The sequence below is a fragment of the Anoplopoma fimbria genome, chromosome 2 (genome assembly GCF_027596085.1).
Source record: "Anoplopoma fimbria isolate UVic2021 breed Golden Eagle Sablefish chromosome 2, Afim_UVic_2022, whole genome shotgun sequence".
Classification (NCBI taxonomy): domain Eukaryota; kingdom Metazoa; phylum Chordata; class Actinopteri; order Perciformes; family Anoplopomatidae; genus Anoplopoma; species Anoplopoma fimbria.
Genome location: NC_072450.1, coordinates 4,393,776 through 4,417,656, shown reverse-complemented (window position 1 = coordinate 4,417,656; position 23,881 = coordinate 4,393,776). Strand labels below are relative to the sequence as shown.

Here is a 23,881-nt window from a genome sequence, read left to right as displayed (position 1 = left end):
CCAGCATACATCAGTGTAGGTTATATGTTAATGATATGTAAATGAGGGGCCTGGTTCCAGCAACATTGTTTCCACAGCCGACTTAAATTTATCAATGTACAATCGGATAAGCTCTTACTTACATGTTCTGGGATTGTCATCAATCAGACGTGGAGACAGTCTGGTGCAGCAGGGACCTGTCTGGGACTTCCTTATAGATGCACATTGAGTTTACTGTTATCTGTGAGGTTCATCTACATAGGCAATCATTTATTTCACGAGCACTACACCGCTGAAATCTGCAGTTGTATTTTTTTATTAGATTTGTCATTAATGAGCTTACATGCCTTGTTTTCTTTAGCTGTTTAATCAACACCGGCGGTGTAAAATTTGTCTAATGGACGTGCAATTACCTGCATGTCTGGATGTTATGGAACGTGTGATCCATTGCCATACATTTCCCCAGGTTCCACTTAATTGTATTCGTTGTATTTGGGATGAGAAAAAATGGGCAAAACCAGTGATAAAAATGAAAGGTGTCCTTCACTGACAGGTGCAATAAAACTAACAGAGTGAGGGAGATGTATGAATTATTAATGAGTCAGTGGAGCTCTATTTAAGCAAAATACAGAAACTGAAAACACCCCAGTTCATGCACTATGGCTGTGGGACCTGGATGATTCCAGTTTATTACATCATCTCAACACTCTGGGCAGGCCTTGTGCTCGCTAACTTAACTTTGAATGTGGCAATAATCCATTAAAAAGTTATGTAATGGAGCAAGAAAAACAAACAGTCAGAAGCTCACAGAAGTTGCAAACATACCTCCAAGTTACCTGTAAGTTATTTGGAAGAGAAAAGAGTTGAGACAGAAAATTCAGTTGCGGTTTTGACTAGAGGTCGTTCGAAAGTGGACTTTTTTTAAAGGCTGATATAATAATGATAGTTTGGAGCAGGCTGATATCAGGAGTTAATGACATGCCCACAGATATGTTCAGCAGAAGCAGCCCTCTAATGATCAGATATTGCCCATAGTTCTTTGCATTTACAGCTATCCAAATGATGACAACATGCTCGCTAGCTAAACGGACACAGCATGCTTTCAGCAGAGCAGAACTTGTCTTAAATGTAATGTATTAATAATGCAACACTATAACCAACAGCATTAGCATGATTTGTAAATGAATCTGTCATATATGAAGGTAACTTTCATTAAGATTTATATTCCGTGGGATCTAGTTCCCAACCTGAGGGTCTCTCAATTTTGAGGGATGTTAGAAAACTTTTACATAAAACAAACGGTTGCTTTTTATCTCAGCATTTCATTCATTTCTGTGAGGAGAACTAAACGAAATTGTTATCTTTTTAAAGTTTGGATTATTATTTGATGATTATACTCCAAGGACTGAATTTGTCTTAAAATAAGCCTTAAAAAAAAAAAAAAAAAAGAAGAAGAAATACATCAGAAAGAGACATTTTCAAAGGTTCCTAAAAATACCAGGAGAACTCATCTCTTATTCAATATCCACAGGGAAATATCTGATTAAAATTCATCCAAATCGCTCGTTTTCGCACAAACTTCCTGCAGTAGTTGTGATCACTTATTGTCATGCATGGAATATAATAAGAAATTCTACTTTTTAAAGACTCCCTCAGACATCCACTCATATTCCACAAGACACTCTAAGAACCTTTTATCTTCCATATTGTCTGACTTTAATCAATTTCCATCCATATACAGAAGGCCATCATCTCTTTGCAACAACCATCACCACGATCAACATCTACAATATCGTTATTCAAACAAACATCTGAAAAGGACTTTAATAATAGAAGTTTAATGATAGCTCGTTTTATTTGATTTTAATGCATCTCAACTTGTAAACATTAACTTTTATGTATTTTTATCATCAAGCTCAGAAATCTAAATATTCCTTCCTGCAGTTAAGTGGAGCGATTTTAGGATTTCAGCTTGTTCTCTTTATTTACACATAGTGACATTTAATGCACAGAAAACAATCATATTTTATTGCACTTTTTAAGGTATTAATGTTAGAAATTTCGGAGCTGACAAACACAATGCCAATGGGTTAAGCCAATAGTGGTACAGTTCAAAACATATAATGTTGTTAATGTAGATCTACATTTATGTGCACCACAGTTCACTGAACTTTATGTTACTGCTTAGTCTTCAAACCTTGATGTTTTTAATAATCTTTTAATGCTTGTTATATCCTTTATCCTCTTTTTAAAAATGAATATTGTTAACTAATAGGGGATGGCATCTTCAAAGGACATTTTTGGCTTCTAATCTCATCTGCAAACGGTTCAATATGTTTTATGTGCAAATAAATAAAAATGAGATATCCAGGAAATATGTTTCTCAATGAAAGAGAAGGGGTGCCTTTAGTAAAAAGTGTGGTATCCACTGGTTTAGATAATCGGACTAATCTGCTGACTTCTGTAAAACCTCTTGTTTCATGTTAACATGTTCCCAGATAAAACAGAATGGTCTAATCAAACTGAATACTGAAGCACAGTCATGAATGTAAAACCATATCAGCAGAGAGCTGCACTCATCTGCTCTCACACTATATTTCCTGACGTATTTGTGTGTTTCCTGTATCTCCCTCAGTCCTCCATGCCCATCAGTTCCTCCCCAGCGAGTACGCCCTCAGCATGGTGTCCTGTCGTCTGGGAAAAGACCCGTCGGTGTACTTCATCGTCGGCACCGCCATGGTGTACCCGGAGGAGGCGGAGCCCAAGCAGGGACGCATCATCGTCTTCCACTACACCGACGGTCAGTAGCCTCCTCTTGTGTTTTCCAGGAAAGAACAATCACTAAACCCACTCCCTTCTCTTGTTTGCCGACCGTTTGTCTTCTCAGCCCGGCTCATTTCTCTCTCTTCATTTTCTCCTGTTTCTTCATCCACTCACGGACACTTTGTCCTACCTTTCTCCTCGTTTCCCCTCCTCACTTAATCATTTTCTTATCACTTCTTATCTTCTCACCGCTACTGATTCCCCCTCATTTCCTTTCATACTCCGTCCCTCTCAAGGTGCACTGCCTTTCATTTACCCTCCTTCTTAGCTTTCCACTCCACCATCCTCCCTTTTTTTTTCCACCCACTCCTTCTAACTTCCACCTCTCTCTCGCAATTGTGAAGCCAGTTTATATATCCTCTGCTTGACTAAGATCTTGTCGTTAAGGTTGACATTGAGAGAGCAACCCTTTTTAATGTTTACTCCACTCTGACTGACAGACATTGTGTGTTCCCTTCCTGCAGGCAAGCTGCAGACCGTGGCTGAGAAGGAGGTGAAAGGAGCCGTCTATTCTATGGTGGAATTCAATGGCAAACTGCTTGCCAGCATCAATAGCACGGTAAGTGGTGCTTGATGGTGTTGGACCTTTCAGCGAGACACAGACAGAGCACTTGGCTTTTTCTGGCTGGATGCATTTCAGTTCATGCACATGATGTTAAAACCTGAAGAAAACTTTAGTTTGAACCATTATATTTGCTTCAAGGTAAACCACGGATTTATCCAGCTAAACAGACCCTTTGTTAAGTCCCGGCCCTCTCATGCAGACTTGCCAATCATAGCAAATCACTTAAATTGTCATAATATTTCTCAGGGAGTGCAGCTAGTGACAGTGTGGGCTCCATGGTAACGTAGCTTTGGCAGATTAAAGGCGAGGCTTGGCAAAGGGTCAATTTTGGTTCTGTTTTCTGCTCTGATGTCAGTTGTAATTGAATGCGTTGACACTGGAGGTTGATACAAATAACTGGACACACTCAACAGTTTCTTAAAGCTTAGTTTCTGTATTTGGACACTATCACTCAATTCCTTGTTTAACTGTAACGGAAAGACAAACTACATTTTTCCTCAGACATAATGTGAGAAAGTCAATCTTACATGTAATCACTATAGCTAGGTAGTGTTTAAAAATCCAGTATTGTTACTAATACCTAATATAGTTTTGGTGCAATGTTAAATGACCCTTTTTACGCTTCCACAGAAAGAGGCATTTTCGTTTCCTGGTTATCCCTCAGGTCTGTTCTCATGATCGTGGTTTTTCAGAAATGTAGGGAGGGATCCAAGTTCCACCTGGACTCAAGGATGAACTGCTTATGTGTTGGTGGTCAAAGGACCTCACAGAACATGCTTTCAGTCATAACTCAATATGCTAATTATGCTAATTGCACACAAATGTATAATAGGATCATTTATGAATCGACAACATTTTGGACAGACATGGATTCAAACTGCAACTGTACTTTTTGTCGGAGGTAAACGACCTTTGACACAATCAGTGGTACAATAACTTAATTAATTAAAAGTCGATTTAAACTATGACGGGATTATCTCATCCAAAAATAAGACAATGTTGCTGCCTTTGTAGATTGATATTCACTTTTGATGCCGAGCCATATAAGGTACAGTCTGGATCTGGCTCATATCAAACTTTATTCTTTTATTCTCTCGATCACAAAACAGTCACAGTCCTTCTTTATGTGAGACTCACCATGAAGGCAACCTCTGTATGACTCGTGTGTGTGTGTGTTCGTGTTTTACTTTCTTTGATTTGTTTAAGAAGCATGTGATCTGTTCAGGACCAAAAGTGCCTCCTCAGTCATTTCAAAGTGTTATATCTAAATAGACTTCATCCCGTACGGATTTGCTCTGTGAAATCAGTTGACATACAGTGTGAAAGAAACCGCTTCCCCCCTACTGTCCTCTAATACCACGCTCATCCACACCGAGCTATAGATAGATTTACAGGATTAAAAGCTTGAAAAGGAAGCTTCGTCTCAAGAAATCGAGAATGAAACCGTGATGGGTTCCTGCCACATCCTTTTGTTCAACATTTTCTCCACTGAATTGGACATGAAAGAAGCCGTTTCACTCTAAATTACGTGAGCAATATTTCACATTGGCTGTAAATGACTTAGCCTTACATTTCTGGATGCACCTACATCAAAGTTTAATCACAGAAGACATTTGAATTAGTTTTATTTTGTTTTCTCTGAATCAGAGAGCAAATGTTTGCCTCTAAACTCACTATTACGCACCAAAATTGAATTCAGTCATTTTGGACTAATCCATCATTTCCCCCTTTTGGCAGCAGCCTCAGTAGAACATAATACAACAACAAACAATTTCATCAACCGGACACGGCACAGTGGTGCATTGTTCTCTCTCTACTGACATTTTCTTGGCTGAAAAATGGTGAACTCTTCATCACTATCACTTGCAAAAACTTCATATTTAGTCAATACGATTTTTCTTTTTTGGGAAATTCCCAATTCGCAGAAGAAATTGACAGAAAAGTTTTGCACAGCGACGTTTTCCCCAGCAGAAGTTGCTGACATTAGACAAGTGTGTTCGACTCTTGGCTGATGAATGAACCGTATTCATTTTGGTTTGGGAGTAATAATGTCGTTAATAAGGTCACATTATTAAATATATTTGTTATTAGGTGTCAGAATCCCCCAGAGCTACCATACGATATTATCACGATACGATCTTATTGCGATTTTAAACATAATGTGATAAAATATATAACGTTTTACTCCTTTTTTTTAAACAGCAAATTATGCCATTTGTCAACATCTGCTTTATATAATAAGATGTGTGTAACAAAAAAAAAAACACGGGCAGAGGAAAGTTGAAAGGACATTTAAAAATAAAAACTTAAAAGCCACATGAAGAAAAAATAATGCAGGAAAGCTACATTTCATTATATAGAATGCCAAATCAAAAAACAACCCAAAAAATCAACTGAGCTTCTTCTAAGATTTACTTTTAATGTCTCTGAAACATCGGCCTCCTCCGAATCTTCGATGCCACATTTGATGTATTTTCTTGGAGTTGTTCTCCTGATCGCTCTGACATCGAGCGAACAGTGTTTCGATCCGGAGACACTCCTCCATCGCTCACACGATCGTTGGGCCGATCGTGTGAAACGACCAATGTAATTAGCCGTTAACTCACCATGTAACGTGACAGATGATATCTCGGACTGTTAACCAACGAATCGCTGGGAGCAACGCGGGACTTAAACATATCAGCCCCGTTAATCAATACGGCTCCTGGAGCTGTAATCGCTGATCCTCTCCATTTTTCTGGCAGCGTTTGCATGACGGCAAAACGATAACTCGGCTGTTTTTGTTTTTAGGTCCGTCTGTACGAGTGGACGGCTGAGAAGGAGCTGAGGACCGAGTGCAACCACTACAACAACATCATGGCTCTCTACCTGAAGACCAAAGGAGATTTCATCCTGGTGGGAGACCTGATGAGGTCCGTCCTGCTGCTGGCGTACAAACCCATGGAGGGCAACTTCGAAGAGGTGAGGACGACTTTGGGAGAAGAGCTCTAAAGGGCAAAGAAATTGAGGTTTATATGTCTGTGCTCTCCATCAAAAGAGTCTGTGAAAAAACACAAATCAGGTTCTCTCTCAGCGGTGTCTGCTGGTTGTGAAAATAAGTAGTATTTCTTACATTTTTTACAAACTCTAATACTATCAAACGAATATTTGGTTGATGTCTGTTTATCCAAACTTGCATGCTTTAGCTTCTCGTTCTCGGTGTATGAATGTTTTTTTTCCCCACTCTCTCTCTCTCTTTCGCTCTCTCGACCAAGCATTGTAGCTGACATACACCCCCCCCCCCCCAGCCTTTTGATGAGCTGAGTGTTGAAAATTGATTTGTGGTGGAAAGATGAAGAGATTTTGTGGAACGAGTCACGCATGCTGTTGTTGTGAAGTCATGCTGTGGTGCAGTGCTCGGGGATAATAAGTGTGAGAGACTTGAATGTATTCGGAAAATAGAATCCGAATGCGTCAGAATGATGGATTGAAAGTAGGGATTTGTAACTGTCGAGAATACGTTTAAAATCGCTCTCCTTGAAGCAGTTGTAATCAATATTTGTATTGTTTTGTGCACCACAAGCATCATGCGTGAGTGAGTGTGCATCTCAGTGTCTGTCAACGGCTAATCTCGCATTCTGCTGCAGCAAACTGCATAATATTTTGGGTGCCCAGTTATGGCTGCATTACCAAGGACCTCTTTTTATGACGTGAAGCCAATACTGAAGTGTTTTAAACCTGCATTCTTTCAAATGGCTATCAGGAGGCGGCGACTCCTCTGGTTGTTAAATGATGCTCCATTTAGAGTCAAATAGACCGTAAAGCAGGGTATGATTTAGGGCGGGGCTACACAGTGATTGACAGGTCTCTACCACAGCGTTGTCCAGTTTGAGAGTTGTCCATGTTTACGTCTTAAAACTTTCACAGTGTGATATTAATATATGAAAGTTAATTGTAACGATTTTGGTCGCCTAAAAATGTTTCAACGATTGGTTGTACTTAGCTCCGTCCTCGAGTGTCAAAACCAAGATGGTGACAAAATTGGGAACTCGCGAATTTGTATCGGCATGGCGACCAGGTCCACTTCTTATATACAGTCTATGAGACAGACACAGGAAGGAAATAGTTGGTGAACATAGTGGAGCATTTAGCTGCTGAAGAGCAAGATACTTCCTTCAGGAGTTGGTTGAGACCAAAACAGAGCTAAAAGCGAGTGAATAATGGATTTACATTTAGCCAGGTAGCCAACAGCCTAAATTCCCAAAATGCTGTTTGTTGATTAGTTCACCCTAACAACTTTCCTCTCCTCTCTCCAGCCTTTTTCTTTTCATTTGCTCTCCTCATATAAATCTGTAAAACATTCCTTTTAACAGTCAGATTCTGATTACCGTCTAGCACACGACTCTAACTACCTAAAGTGATGTGAGATAATAAGCAACACTACAACATTAAAGGTCTGCACTTCAAATATTAAAACAATTCAGAGTGTTTTTCTTTGACTCTGATCACAGTGTTCACAGAATGCTTGCCTGAATAGATAAAACCGATGTTCGGGGGTATATTTGGGATTCGATTCCCCTCTTTAATAATAATAATAATAATAATAATAATAATCAATCCTTTATTAGTCCCACAATGGGGAAATTATTTCTCTGCATTTAACCCATCCCGGAGGAGCAGTGGGCTGCAATGAAGCGCCCGGGGAGCAACTTGGGGTTAGGTGTCTCGCTCAAGGACACCTCGGCATGTTGCCGGTAGAGGGGTTTGAACCACCAACCTTGTGGTTACGGGACAAGCGCTCTACCTCATGTGCCACAGCCGCGAATGTCTTCAAGGGTATTTTCAAAAAAATCGATCGTCCTTGTACTTGAACTGAACCATACTGACTTTTTGCTGACAGCACACAAGTGCTGAAATCCATTTCCCCGCTCACAGATAAAGTTTGGATAATGTTTTTTAAGTCTCCGCGGCAACGACCGGAGGCATTGTGTTATCGTCTGTCGTGTCCATTCTTGGGAACGTTATATCTCAAGAACACCTGGAGGGAATTTCTTCAAATTTGGCACAAACGTCCACCTACACCCATGGATAAAGTGATTATGTTTTGGAGGTCAAAGGTCAAGGTCCTTTGTGACCTTATGTCCAACACATTCTTGCCAACGCAATATCTCAGGAACGCTTTTGGGGAATTTATTCAAAATTTGGAACAAACATCCACCTGCATTCAAGGATGAACTGATTTTGGAGGTCAAAGGTCATGAGACCACACAGATATATTGTTTGCCCATAACTGAAAAATTCACAAGCTAATTATGACAATTTCACACAAACAGTTAGTAGGATAAACTGATGAAGTGATGACAGTATTGTACAGACATGGATGTAAACTACAACAAGAGGTAATTCTAGTTGGGTATGTGAGTATTTTTAAGTGTATTTAAAAAGTCTAGTGTATTTCAGCACTTGTGTGCAGTCAGCATGTCCCTGCTCATAGATAATGTATTTACTTGGAGGCGAGAACCACATTGTTTTTTGCCCAACACCTCTGTGTTCTTTTTTATTTATTCAAGGGGGAGTCTTACTGAGAGCAATGATCCTTTTTTTTTTTAGGAATGTCCTGGAAGCTGTCCAGCACAACCACAGTATTATCTGCTCGGGGGGGTTGGGGTTAAGGGGCACCTCGGGGGTGATAAATCGCTGCTTTTTCGCTTTTCCCCACCCAGATGTATCCTGCCGGTCACAGTCTCGCTTCTCTGACCTTTTTAGACCGCTGCTACTGTTTTATATTCAACCCATCTTGTGTTTGTTTGTTTGTTTCTGTCAGATTGCACGTGACTTTAATCCTAACTGGATGAGCGCGGTGGAAATCCTGGACGACGACAACTTCCTGGGGGCGGAGAACGCATTCAATCTGTTTGTCTGCCAGAAGGACAGGTGAGGAAAAAACATCAAAACTTATCGTGTAGAAATGAACTGAAGTGCAGTGAGATTGTTCTGCACATGAATATCAACCTTTCCAGTAATGGTTTGGATCCCCTGAGCTTCTCCTCTGAAGCCAACAAAGTGTCCAAATCACCTCCGATGTTTATCCACTGAGATCAACATTGTGTCGTTATGAGGCTGCTCTTTCTACACGGACTCCCGTGGTGCTCTTTAGAGCGGCATTATTGCTGCGACTGTGGTTCAACGGCATTGTCGTTGAATTTATTATGAGTCATCTCGCCGCTGAGCTTTTATGCGGTCGGCTTCATTTCCCACTTTAGTCGTTTTCTATTAGACAAGTGTTGATTTCACGGGAGAGGAAAAGAAAGATGTTGCCACTGCTCATTATCCATCTGATACATCAGGTCGGACCATTCAATGCTTTTGACCTTTATTTTGGTATCACATCTCTCTTCCTGCTGCTCTCCTCACTTTTCCTCACCCTTTCATCCATTACTTCTCTATTATTCTCTGACCTTTTACAACACTTCTGATATCTCTGCCCAGCTTGCTTTTCTTTTTGATTAATCGATCAATCTTACCCCCCCAAAAAAACGTATATTCTTTGTTTCTACTCTTTCTATTTGCTCATCTCTTCACCTCTATCTTGACCCCTCCCTTGATGTCTCTAACCCTACCTCTCCCATCTTTGTGTCCCCCCCCCATGACCAGCGCTGCCACCACGGACGAGGAGCGGCAGCACCTTCAGGAGGTGGGGGTTTTCCACCTCGGGGAGTTTGTAAATGTCTTCTGTCACGGCTCACTGGTGCTGCAGAACCTCGGCGAGAGCTCCACCCCCACCCAGGGCTCGGTGCTCTTCGGCACCGTTAACGGCATGATTGGTAGGGGCACGGACAATTACACACTCACAGAACCATGGACACACACACACACACACACACACACTCTCACACACACACACACACACACACACACACACACACACACACACACACACACACACACAAATATTGCTGCAGGTAAAAACCACGCTCTACTAAATGTCTAGCATTCGTTTAAGTTTTTAAAGTGCTTAATTTGATCCAAAATTGAATCTTTTAAAGGGCCAGTGTGTAGCATTAAGGGAGATCTGCTGGCAGAAAATGGAATATGATACGAATAAGAATGTTTTCTTGAGTTTATTATCACCTGAAAATAAGAATCGTGGTGTTTTTGTTACCTTAGAATGAGCTGTTTATATCTACAAACAGAGTGGGTTCTCATCACATAGTCCACCATGTTTCAACTGTAGCCCAGAACAGACAAAATTCAACAATGACTCTAAATGTGGACTTTTCCTACGCGCTTGGAACACGGGAAAAGTTTATTTTGGTTGCAATCTATAACTTCACCACTAGATGGCGCCATATCCTACACACTGAATGAACAAAGGAATGTTTCAACATCTTTTTGTTGCCAAGAGTTGGATGGGAAGATCGATCAGTTATAGTTAGGTGAATATTATTAATAGTTAAGGCTACAGCCAGCAGCTGTTTAGCTTAGCTTAGCACAAAGACTGGAAACATGGGGAAACCGCTAGCTTGGTTTTGTCCAAGGGTAACATGATGAACTGATGATATTATGGAGTCAGAGTCAGGCTTGCTGTTTCCTGCCTTTGTGCTAAGCTACGCTAACTGAGATAGGACATTGGTTCGACGGTCAACAAGGTAATGACCGTATTTTGCCCTTGAATTTAGCTCACTCAAAAAGCAGCATATTTTCCTTCTTACCTCGAGTTCTATCCAGACGTACAGACAGTTGTTGATTTGTTACTTTCTGAGGTTTTGCAATGCTGCTGAGACTTCTGCCTCTTCTTTGATTCAATGAAAGTATGTGGAGCTCGCAGCGTCTTCTTTGTCGTTTCGGAGACACTGTCCCTGTTGCTCAGGATGATCCTCAAACATCTCTGTCTTTTGGTAGAAAATAGTTCTTAGTAACAGCAGTAAACCCACTGAACAGGTTCCCAGTGATTCATATATATATATATATATAAATATATTTGGTCATGTAATTCCGTCGAGGAAAAAGTTGGCTTCCAGTCGGAAAATGCATGAAAGTTAGCACGAGTTTGTATAGTTTCATAGTTCACCACCTGTTGAAGCACTGAGATGGATCTCATTTCCAATATTTCCCCCAAAAAGTCCCGATTGCAGTAGCTAGGCTTTGGGTATCGGCCAGTAGAAGTACTGATCCAATACCAGTGTTTAATTAATAAGCAGTATGACTGGGATTATTCTATTATATTTAAGGCAACACCAAGCTTGACTCAAACATTGCTTTCCTAAATGTGTAAAACAAGAAGCAACAATGAAATACATAAATTTAAACGTACTGAATTGTTATTTACTCAAATAATGGAATCCAAACCGATCTGGCTGTTTGAGTCGGTACCGGACCGATGTCCATATCTGTGCATCTCACAATCAGCTGACTGCAATCCGGAGACCTCAGAGCCAATTAGAGAGTACACAAACTTTATGTCAGAACCATTTATTCAGCACCGATGTTTCCTTTTTCAGAAAAAGAGAGAGAATAACTCCTGGTTCTACACCTCATTGCTCAGGTTTAAACTAGTTGCTTTCAGGCCGGCCGTAATGATGGCGGAGATGAAAAATAGGGAGCGCACATCATTTGGACACAGTCATTTACAGTCTCACAGCAGCAGCAACACAGCACATTATTTCGGCAAAGTTTAGCAGGAAATGAGAACCACTGTTGTACGTTGCAGTAAAAACTTTCTGCAGAAGTAAACGGCTTCAGTAAGTAATGAAGAAAAATCCTCCTGCTCGTCTTATTGCTCGTCAAGATGGTGCGTGTAATAAATGAGATGTTTGTGGTAAAGAAGCTGCAGGCCACGCGTTTAATCTCCAAACACAACAAGTGGAGAAAGTTTGAATAAACTTGTTTTGGTCTGTTGTTGGAAACCAGGACGTTGTGTGATGGATATTAAAGGTGAAGGAGGGGAGAGTCTGAGAAAACGCCATCTGATGTCAAATTATTTTAGCAAAACTCAAAGATTTATAAAAGTGTTTGCTTTTGGTTGTTCTCAAGACTTTATAGGTGATTAGTTTGTTTCATATTTCCTGTGAAATCCCCCAAATATCTGTCTTAAATACACCCTGAAAAAACTATCCGGTGAATATTTAAAACTATTGTTTGTTTCTTTATACAGGTAATTAAATCACCTGTTATTTGCAACATACAGTTGGTAGTTTCTAAGGCTTGGTTACACCAACAAAGATTAATTAAATCCAAGATTAGTTCTAATCAGAGTTTGAGTGAATCCAGTTTTGAAATTAAGCAGAATAAAAAACTAATCTCTGTTCAGTAAATCCAAGTTTAAAGCTCCATAAATGCTGAACTTTGAGTCTGGTTGAGTCTGTTCTTCTCTGAAGTACTTGATTATTTTGCATTTTTAAAAGTTATGAATGGATCATATTTTAAATAGAGTTTTTGTACAAAGAATTACATTTTGCCTTAAGTTGAGAGTAAAAACTAATATCAACTTTAAAAAGGGGTTTAAATATTAGGGTAAATCATGATTTAATTTAATCCTAAAAATGAATCCTTGTTGGTGCAACCCAGTTTAAGAGTTGTATATTTCTTAGATTAGAAGGTAACATATTAACTATTATACAATGGGTTAAAACATTTGAATATTTGTTGAACTATGAAATCTATATGATGTCTATAATTATATCATAATTTATTTAATTGTTGAATGTTTTTCATGTTCCCCTGGCAGAATGCCACCTCGGACCTTCCTCTAATTAACACATGAAAGTGTTAGTTAGAGGAGATGTCAGTATCCTCATCTCTCCACACAGATCTGATGTTTGTGTTTGCCTCTATATAATTATTTGAATAAATGCTTAGAAGTGAAGCAGAAGCTTCAGTGGTTGTTTAAGCCATATGCATAGACAAAACAAATCCATAAATCAAGAGAATAATCGGCAGATAAATAATGAAAATATTCATTAGTTGCAGCCAAACTGTTCCTGAAGTTTCATTGGTTCGATGCAGAGAAAGTTTGCCTGTTTTTTTTTTTTTTTTTTGGGGGGGGGGTTTGCGCATTGTCAAATTGAGGGCAGATTAACTCCCAAGATGATGCACTCACTGTCACAGAACTTGAATATTTAGAGGAAGGAAAAGCACTCTACTCCTTCAAGTATCTGTGACTTTTTTAGGGAAATCTCTCTCTAAAATATAACTTTTAAGGATAGTGTTAAATTATTGAGGTATTAAAATCATACTACTTTACTCCCGTCAGTCTCAGCATACAAGCAAGAAACTTGCATTAGGAGGAATTGCATTGACTAATGATAATCTAATTTATTTCTTATAAGGCTTTTATGAGTTCTCTTATGGAGCCAGTTCATAAATGTCTTCCTGCCTCCTCGCTGAAGAGAAATCATCTGATGCAGCGAGGTGTTAATCTGTTGTGAATATATAACGCCTTCATGTTCTTGTCGACTGACGTGTGTGTGTGTGTGTGTGTGTGTGTGTGTTAGGTCTGGTGACGTCCCTGTCCGAGGGCTGGTACAGCCTCCTGCTGGACCTGCAGAACCGCCTCAACAAGGTCATCAAGAGCGTGGGCAAGATCGAGCACAGCTTATATCCTTCTTATGTTTATACTTGACATCCGTCACGAGCTGCTCCGACAGGTTTGGTTTTCAGGCCGTAGAGCCGGAGTGTGAAGTGACAACGTGATGGCAGATGCTTTAATTGGCTTCAGAAGGTGTTGGATATAGACATCACATGTATTTAATAGTGGTCGTAGTGGAAACTAAAGGCTAGAGGGAAGGGAGCCACGGGAGAAGCAGAACCAGGACTGACTGAAGCAGACTGTCAGACCCTGCTGCAGTAAAATGAGAGGTTTTCTAAAGGGACTCTGGTGCTCAGAAACACTACCACTTTTGTCCACAGGGACCGCCAAAATCAACACGAAATGAAAGTTCCTTACGGTACCTTTTAGTTGCACTAGTAGTTCCAGCGTCAGCAGTGTGACATTTGTTGCATTCTTTAGTCTTTTACAAAAACTAAAAAACTAAATATATTTAGCTCTGTGAAACTTGGTCGGACATAACGAGATATCTGTAGATCTAACCTTGGGCTTTAGGAAATCTTGAGGGGCATTTTTTTCAATTTTTTCTGACATTTTTTAAGACTCAATTGATTTATCAAGAAAATCATTACAATACATTGATTCAAATTTTAAGTACCGGCCCTTTTTGTACAGACCAGTGGGAAACTCTGAAACTGTAGTGTTTTGTGAAAAATAGCATGAGTTGCAGATCATTTTAGTATTTTATATGATAATGTAGAACTATGGGTGATTGCACTTACAAACACCAGGCACAGTAAACTAGAGGTGTTTTGTATTAAACATCATATATATAAACCTCTACAGGTTTAACAGAATCAATACTTTATTCTGCTTGACTGACAGCAGAAGCCCTCTGCTCTTATGAACAGAGCTGTTTTTTATTAAACCTCCTACAAATCATTCTGCTTTTGTTCTGTTGACTCAGCCCGACAAGGTTAAAATGTATGATATTGTAATTTAAGTGTGTTCCTCGGGTGGAGCAGCTGCAGCCTTGTACCTGTATTGTATAACCTTTATTGATTCTCCTTGACTCCGCCGCACCTGGAGGTCCTTCCACACCGAGCGAAAGACGGAGCAGGCCACAGGATTCATCGACGGGGATCTGATTGAGAGCTTCCTGGACCTCGGTCGAGCCAAGATGCAGGAGGTCGTCAGCACTTTACAGGTAGGAGCTCATCCTCTCTCTATATACAGTATTTTAAACCAGTGTTTTAGCCACATTAAGAGAAAACAATGTCAGTTTAAGTGTACGCTTCATTAGGAATATTTTCACCGCTTTAATCAGACAACCATTTCAAACAGGAAACTGAACTGAAAGTAAAACGTAGCTATAGTTTTGGTTTTTTTTGTCAGTGGACTTTTATTGCTTTGAAGAGAGCATAGCTACATTTCACTTTTATCATTAATCTCTCTTTAAACTTTACATTAATTTATGAGTCCTGATCATTACTACCAAATATTCATTTATTTTAAGAATTTTATCCCTTTTAAATGCCAGTTTGTTTACTAAATCCCACTGAAAAAAATCACAAAAACTTAATAATTTTCTGATTATGACATGCTTGGAGGTATTTGTTTAACCCAGTCTTGATTATGACAATAATTAGCAACACTTTTAATTTGGATGCATTGGATTTAACACTGCAGTGCTCCGTAATACAGCAGTCATGCCCCTAGTGGAGACCAACTGAATAGCATGTATTTGAAACGTGGTGTAAACATAAGAAAATGTCTCAATATGGTAGAAAATACCAAATTCTTGAACCCAGGGCTCAAGATTTAAATCATGAAATAGTTGAATGCAAGATTTTGTACCTTTTCTTTTTTTTATTATTTTATTTATTTAATGATGATGGGTTCAAAAAAATGTGATTCAATCGGGACATTTGGTCCTTAAGGAGCTTAGGGTCAATGTTTTGGCAATACGCTTTATTCTAGACTTATTATAGGAGCTGAAGTTGAACTTCCAAATTTTGAAATAGGAAAACTTACACCCTGGGCAAATTGTACACTATATGTATTAACATAGCCAAAATGATAGGAAAAAAACTAACAAAAAAGACCTGAGGGTTCATCTTACTCAACAGCTCTCTTATTGCCAGGATGTTAGCAGAGCTTGTGGTGACCTTAAAATATAAAGATTATGAGACATAAGCTTGTTTTTGGAGCCTTTTCCTCTGCAGTAATAAGTGTATGTGTTGAAGAAGCAAACTCAAACTGTGTTGTCATTTGTGCATTTAACTTTCAGCGTGGTTGAACTTTCAAAGACCCTTTAGACAGTTTTATTAGCTGCTCCTGAGCTGTGTGAGCGGGAGCTGGGAATAAATAACAGGTGGCAATATCACTTTTGGCAGATAAACTGATAAACATGTTCTGCTTTGTGTCTCTCTTTACTCTCGAGGTATTAAAACAAAATCACACTTTTAACTCATAAACAAAGACTATTCCCTGTTTCCCTCTCAAGAGCAGCTGAGAAAGATTTATCTGCCAGGAAACTCCCACTGAAAGCCAAGAGTCTACATTAATATTTGCTTTAAAAAATATAATATGCTGCCGGGTCAGTTGCTCACTTGCATCCTTGTGCAACTAAAAAAAAAAAACCTTTTATGATAATTAGTTGTAGACTTATAATCTTATTGTCTGAAATTTAGGGCTGCAATTTACGATTATTTTCAAAATCAGACTATTCGCTTAATTAATAGTTTGGGCTTTCAAACATCAGAGAACAGAGCGCAAATCAATCACAATTTCCAAGAGCTCAAGTTCATACCATCAGATTTATTGATTTTTTTTCTAACAAAGAATCCTAAAAAAAGCTTCTTGAGTGAAGAGGCAGGGGCTAAAAAATAGATGAAGATATTCAATTTACTTTAATTTAACACAAAGAAATGCAGCATAATCACAAACGAGATCTTGTAACTGTTAATGTTTGCTTTTTTTTTTTTAAAGTGGCATTAACTGTGAATTTACTATCCAAATACTTAACTAATTGATTGATTGTATAACCGTTTTGCGGTTTTATTGAAAAGCCTGAATTTAAGCCTTTGAAAAGCACTAAGAACGAGATTGGGAGCTTTTCTATCGCTTTCAACAAGAGGACAGTTGAGCTGGCAGCAACCAGCAAACAAAGCAACAGTGCTGACGGAGCTAACACTGTTAACACTGAAGATTGGGAGCTAAAATAGTTGTCTGCTGCTATTTTAATCTTGCTATTTTAATCTTCTGATGGAAAATAGCACGGTGTTCTGCAGAAAAAAGCCAACAGAACTACAGTAGATAATGGTCAGGTTTTTAGCCGAGTTCAGTAAAATCATGTAGAGAAACCGAAGAAAGGTGCTTTAAAAAATGCCAGATTCTAAAAAACACCAGGGGAAAAAGAAGCCGTCAATCATACACATAAGAGATTCCCCCGAGCTTTCAAATTCATCTTCAACAACTGAAGCAAAAAAAGCATAAAAGAGGTGTAGAGTGTCTAAAAAGCACTGAGGAGTAAAATGCTTTAGAACCGGCTGCCTTCCTTCTCCACATGTTCCCCGTTTATCCGCCCCTCTCCACTGTGTGACCACAGCGTTACAGTCTCTGCAGCGGAGGCTCACCGTGTGGTCTTTGTGTCATTTCCAGATCGATGACGGCAGCGGCATGAAGCGTGAAGCCACAGTGGACGAGGTCATTAAGATCGTGGAGGAGCTGACGAGGATCCACTAACCCCCGAAACCTGCCGAATGTGAAGAGCGTCCCGAGGAGAAGTGATGTTCAAAAGAAAAACGAGGAAGAGAACAGTTTGGGTTTTACAGATTTGTAAATAATTATAAATAAGCAGCGTGTGCATGTTTCGTCCTTCAGACTTCAATGCTTTGTCGTCCGTTGAGGCCCCCGAAGGTGCAACACGATGAGAGTAGAGCGCTTCAATTTAGACAAAGAGTCTGTGGGGGCGAAGTGCGTATCAGACTGTTCGGACAACGAAACAGACCAAAGTTAAGACGTTGGTCTGAGTGTGTGTGCGTGTGTGATTGTGGAATAATGTGTGACTATAAATAGGAAAAAAACAGATATTTTCCTCACCCAAAAAAAAAAACGTTTTCTGGGATATTTGTGAGCGATTTAAAAAGAAATATCCTCTAAATCAGAAAGTTTAAATCGGACGTTTCAAGTTTGTCATTGAAGTCTGGAGTAACCACGCTGTATGAAAACAAAAAGGAGGAAAAATGATAGATTTATAGCTATTTTGTCTTTGTGATGTTTTCTTTGTTTATTCTAATAAACTTTGCTTTAGTACCGTTAACAGCTCCGTCTCCATTCAGTCATTTATTATCCTCAAAATCGGATTCAGCTGCTGTGTTTTTACAAGTAATTCGTCATTTTTAGGTTCACCACTTTCATACAGACTAAATATATCAACATCTATTAATTATTTATTTTGTGGTCCTTAGAGGACAAATCTAATAAGTTTAGTGATGCTCTAGTGCCACCAGGTGATTGCTTTACTTCTCCTGTGAAAGAGCTCAATATTTACTCTCTAGATTGTCACAGATACTGTAGAGAGATTCATGATACCCTGACGATGTACCGGTTTACTGTCATAATCTGACTCTTATCTCTAACGTCACTGTGACGTTGATATTTTGGTTTTGTTTCGAATTAAATATCTGGACATTTTTAAGGATTTATTTCTGTGGAAGCTGGTGCAAACATTCCTAATCATCAGAAGTTGAGTTGTAACTTTGATCCCCTGATCTGTCAACTTTAAATGTGTCATCTTGGGCTTTAAGAAATTGTGATCAGCATTCATTTTTATATAATGAAAATAATGATTTGCAGCTCCACTTTAATGAAAACTGCTCCAGGCATTTTGGGTATTTTAATTATAGGCAAAGCAAGTTATTAAGCAAAGGTGAAGCAGCTCTTAAAAAGAACTGAAAGGCTGAATGTTTAGCATTTATTCTGCTGATTTGTAATTTTTTTGCTTTTTTATTTTTTTAATATACGACCGTTTTATACGCTTTAAACAAGATGCCCTCTACAATCGCTGATGTGAACCTCGTTTATCAAATTTAACCAGCATCTTGGGTCTGTTTTACAGTCAATGCAGCCTCGCTACTTGCAGCCCACGCAGCCATAATGCATCAGCATCTGATGGTGTGCATACTAAACATCAGGGTTTCCTGCTCGTGTCTTTGTCAGAGCTGTTAAAGGATAAGATGCTGATTATGACAGAGCATTGTTTATCTCAGGCGCCTCGCTAACTTCTGTTGTGTGCATGTTTCTTTTCATCAACAGCAATTAGTGTTGAAATGGGAGAAACTGTCTCTTTCAGTCGAAGGGTATCAAAGGTCGTGCAGACTGAAATGCTGGCAGGGCGACAGAGACAAACCAGCTCCAGAACTAAATTCTCAATAAATAAACTGAGATTTTTTGAAGCAAACTGGTCAGGAACTGGAAGCGGACGTCTTCTGCCAGTTCTGCGGAGCTATTTGTGTCCCGTCACCGTCCTGAGGCGACCGGCCTTTGTTCAGCTCTGGTGTGTTTTCACCCGATTCCTCAACAACAATAGATTGTTTGCATAAACCGTTTACTGCCAACAACAAGGAATGTGACCTGGTGATTAGTGCATGAGAGCAAACACAGTGCAATAGTGTAAAGACATAATAAATAAAATTATGAAAGTTTACAAAATAATATGATACGATTCTTTATATTGCCATCTTTTTTCTTTATTTAAATGAATAAAACAGCATCAATCTGTTATGTAAACATATATATATAATCAAATATTGTAGAACTTTCCTCTTTTATTGATGTTAGATTCAATTTTAGATTACTACTATTACTGAAACTCATGCGGAAAAACCTGCTGGTTTTAATCAAGACCTTCTGTGAAGTAAATGTTTTAACTGGATTATGTTTAATCAAACTGCAGTAATGTTTTACTCAGGACACATTAGAAAACAGGACACAGTGAAAGGACTGTTTGCATTAGTGTTAAAGGTGACGCCGACAAATATTCAATTGTGACTCAAGTTTGAGTTGTTTGTGGAGGTTTTACTTGTTATTTTAAGACCATTTCACACGTCCATCCATCCACAATCCAAATGTAAACCAACATGTTCGACCAAGAATTGGAATTTTAAACTTTATGTGCTGCTGTTTATCCATAATTGACTGGAAGGTATTTTAATAATATAATATATAATATAATAATAATATATAATTAAGCCTTTATTAGTCCCACAATGGGGAAATTACAATTCTCTGCATTTAACCCATCCCGGAGGAGCAGTAATAACCTTTCAGACTGACATTAGATAGCTAAGTCTTGTAAGTGTTAAATAAGTCTCTATATTAAAAATGAATTCCTGAATAGGCAATAATCGGTTAAGCTGCGGAGTATCTTCTGTTTTCGTGGGTGGGAGACGCAGTGGGACAGCTTAAAGGTGAGTGAGGTCTGTCTAGGAGGCTTTGTGATGCTCTAGCAGGTCTTAGTGAAAGGTCAAATCATTATTGAACATGGAATATGGGTTTTTCATAGAAACGCTCGCCCACATGCTGGCACATTTAACTGTACTGATAACTAACAGCATGGTAACAAACCTCTAAATATGATTATTCTGATTGATAAACCACAGACAGAAATCTCTAAAAACTAAAATAAGCAAAAGCATTTAAAGTTAAATAGAAAAGTTGTAGACTTAAAAATTCATAGTACAAATCTAAATGGGAAAAAATTGTCAGGGCCTTTTGTTTCAGTTGTTTACGTCCCAATTGTCTGTAAAGTAACTAAAACAGGCTATATTTTCGAGTATAATCAGTCTTAAAGATTGATTATCTTTCATTTATAAGTCTCACTTTTCCATTTCATGTATTGCCATGAATTTAAATGATAAAAAAATATAACTGATCGTGCTTTTCACCGCCAAGAGTTCCTACAGTTTCTGCATAAACTTCAAGAGTACAAAATAAGAACTCCCTGCGGTTACTTTGTCTTGCAGAAACATCACAGGTGGAAGTGATAAAACGATGGCTGAGTGTCAAAAGAGAAAATCAACCTCGACACCAGGAGTGTCATCGTGTCATCATTTACACCTGTGCTTCTTTGCGCTGTGGGTTTTTTACGTTTGGCCAAACAGCACTTCATCACCTTCAGACTATAATGGAAACAGTGCTGTCTTCATTTAAATTTCTTTGATTAAAAAAAAAAAAATCATCAGTGAGGCATTTAAAGGTTGTGTTCCCGGTAGTTTATGTCGTGTCAGAGTGAACACGACGCAGAAGAACCTGTGTGTGAAGTCAAATGATATTTATTCAGATAATAAACCATGTGCAGAACACCAGATTCCAAAACTCCCAACAGGAACGTGGATGTGGACTTATTAGGTGTTTCCTCCCACACACGCTCTCAGGCTCCCGTGTGTAACCGACAGCGTTTAACACGTTCTTCAGGACTCGTTACTGGTTCTTCTTGAGTTGTAGGAAAAGCATTCAGTGAAGAGGAAGTTGTTAGAGCTCGATAACACCAAAAACACGTCCTAAAAATAACTCCTGCAGGGCACCGAACATCACAGATGGGTGATGTGTTCCCGTGTTAACAGGCTCTCAGGGCAGATTTGACTTCAAACGGGGGAGAGGGGAGGTCAACGAAGCAGAACCACCTCGGGGGAAATGTCCGGTACAACCAGTCTCAAACTGATTAAAGCTCAACAGCTTCAGCAGAACAGCTGGGAGGCTGAGGCAAACCCTTTCACTTCACACTGTCCGACGTGTGGTTGATGTTCTGAGTCCGAACCAGGAGGAGAGCTCCGGTTCTGAAGTGCTTTAAACCTGCATTACTCCTAATGGCCAGCAGGGGGCTTTTCTATAGAACCAGAGGAGTCGCCCCCTGATGGACAGTAGAGAGAATGCAGGTTTATCGGACTTTAGCATTGACTTCACTTTTCAGAACAGGAGGTTGCTGCCTGGTTGCCAGTTGCCCAGTGATGGCTGCATGCTCAATGACCATTTGTTGTGAAGTATAGCCAGTGTTGAAGTGCTTTAAACCTGCATTCTCTCTACTGTCCATCAGGGGGCGACTCCTCTGGTTGTATAGAAGTCTATGAGAAAATGACTCTACTTCTCTCTTGATTTATTCCCTCAGTAAACATTGTAAACATGAGTTTATGGTCTCAATCTCTAGTTTCAAGTCTTCTTCAATACAGCATGATGTTCATTTAGTAAATGATGCTCCATTTAGAGTCAAACAGACCATAAAGCAGGGTATGCTTTAGGGCGGGGCTACCTTGTGATTGACAGGTCTCCACCACAGCGTTGTCCAATCTTGGAGTTGTCTGTGTTTTCCTCTTACAACTTTAACTCTTTCATAGTGTTTCTACTTCATGAAATTTAGTTGTAACATTTTGGTTGCCTTAAAATGTCTTATTCAATGTTTGGTTACAGTAGCTCCACCCTCTCGTGTCACTTCTGGTTGCAAAAAAAGATGGCGGTGGCCAAAATATGCTGAATTTAAGGCTTCAAAACTTCAGTCCACAAACCAGAGGGTGACCTCACAGTGACTATGTCCACTTCTTCTATAAAGTCTCTGGTCTAAAAAGGTCTCAGAGAGCTCTGTTTGGGCTGGTTGGCTGATCTCACTAAGGCGGTGTTTGATGCCCCTCTTCCTGGTCTGACTCCCAGCTTCCTCTCTCACATGTTTTAATCCCACTGAGCCGGAGCCAGAAGAGCAAAAGTGACTCTGAGTCTTTGATGTCACCTCAACCCAGAGAGCTTCAGCAGCCATCTTTCTTATATTCTCTGCCGGTTGTAGTCTGATCACTTTCTGGATGTTTATTTTCTACGTCAGGAAAGCACTTTGCTGCATTTCTTTTGAAAAGTGATATTAAGATTCAGCTAATTAACAGGAGTGTCTGGGCTCATTGTCTAAAACAGACATTAAGAGATTCAGATTTCATGAGTATTTGTATTTTTTCCAGGTAAACAAACACTGTACCGTGTAGATAAACGTATTCTTATCCTTTAATATTATTATTATTTTTTTATGCAGATCACAAATTTGTCTTGAAGGGCTTCAAAATCTGAACAACACACAAAAACCTCTCTCCTCTTTTTTTCCATAAAAGCTTGTCACTGTAGTTCCCCAAACAGACGTCGTGCGTTTATTTGAGACTATTTTTCTCCACATAACTCGCAGCAACATAAACTGCAGCGTATTGTGTGGAATGAAGGAACATGTCAGCCAGAGCAGCAGCGGGGCTCATTGATCTGTTTTTATTACGACGGGGCTCCGCGGCACAGAGGAATAAGCTATGTCAGGATGCACAGAGAATACTTATTGTCTGTGTGGAATCTGTTGAAAAATATAGAATATCACCAGACATATCCTTTAAATGCTAGACTAGAGGTTTACAACCTTTTTGGCTTGTGACTCTCTAAAGTGCTTTGAAGTTCCATCCCAATAGTATTTAGTATTTGCAATACTAAAAATGATTCTGTCTGTTTATATAATATTTTAGTTATAGGGGATTTTTAATGTTTTTTTAAAATGTATTATTCTTTACTGTGTTATTACTTATTTACTTATTTATAATACTTGTTTTGATCTTGTTTTTTACTTATGTCTCTTGTTTGCACTATCCTCTCCTCTGCTGCTGTAATCCTGCAAATGTCCCCACTGTGGGACTAATAAAGGATTATCTTAACTTATCTTATCTTATCTCATTATTTCATCCACCGTTGTTGGCAGTTGAGCAGCTTTTTATTTATGGTTTGATTGATTTTGGCTCGTCACTAATCAATCACTACTCGCTATATAATGAACCATATATAGTTAGTTTACCATGTTATAGCACTGTCTGAATGTACTATTAGAATTATTATACCCCATAAAGTGTTCTCAAAGTATCCCACAATGCATGTTCAGAAGAAGCGTACGACTGATGGTCACTTAACAAGCGTCATAA

The 23,881-nt window shown here is 39.1% G+C and overlaps 1 protein-coding gene across 1 annotated transcript in view; it reads left to right on the top strand.

Moving 5' to 3' along the window:
- Positions 1-18,042, top strand: part of ddb1 (damage-specific DNA binding protein 1) — a 56,587-nt gene extending 38,545 nt beyond the window's left edge. The window contains exons 20-27 of the mRNA XM_054612698.1: positions 2,615-2,779; positions 3,267-3,361; positions 6,158-6,328; positions 9,171-9,280; positions 10,001-10,170; positions 13,840-13,942; positions 14,976-15,099; positions 17,556-18,042. Coding sequence (XP_054468673.1) covers positions 2,615-2,779; positions 3,267-3,361; positions 6,158-6,328; positions 9,171-9,280; positions 10,001-10,170; positions 13,840-13,942; positions 14,976-15,099; positions 17,556-17,639 — 1,022 coding nt within the window. The 3' untranslated portion in view covers positions 17,640-18,042. The remainder of the gene's footprint in view (positions 1-2,614; positions 2,780-3,266; positions 3,362-6,157; positions 6,329-9,170; positions 9,281-10,000; positions 10,171-13,839; positions 13,943-14,975; positions 15,100-17,555) is intronic.
- Positions 18,043-23,881: the final 5,839 nt, after the last annotated feature.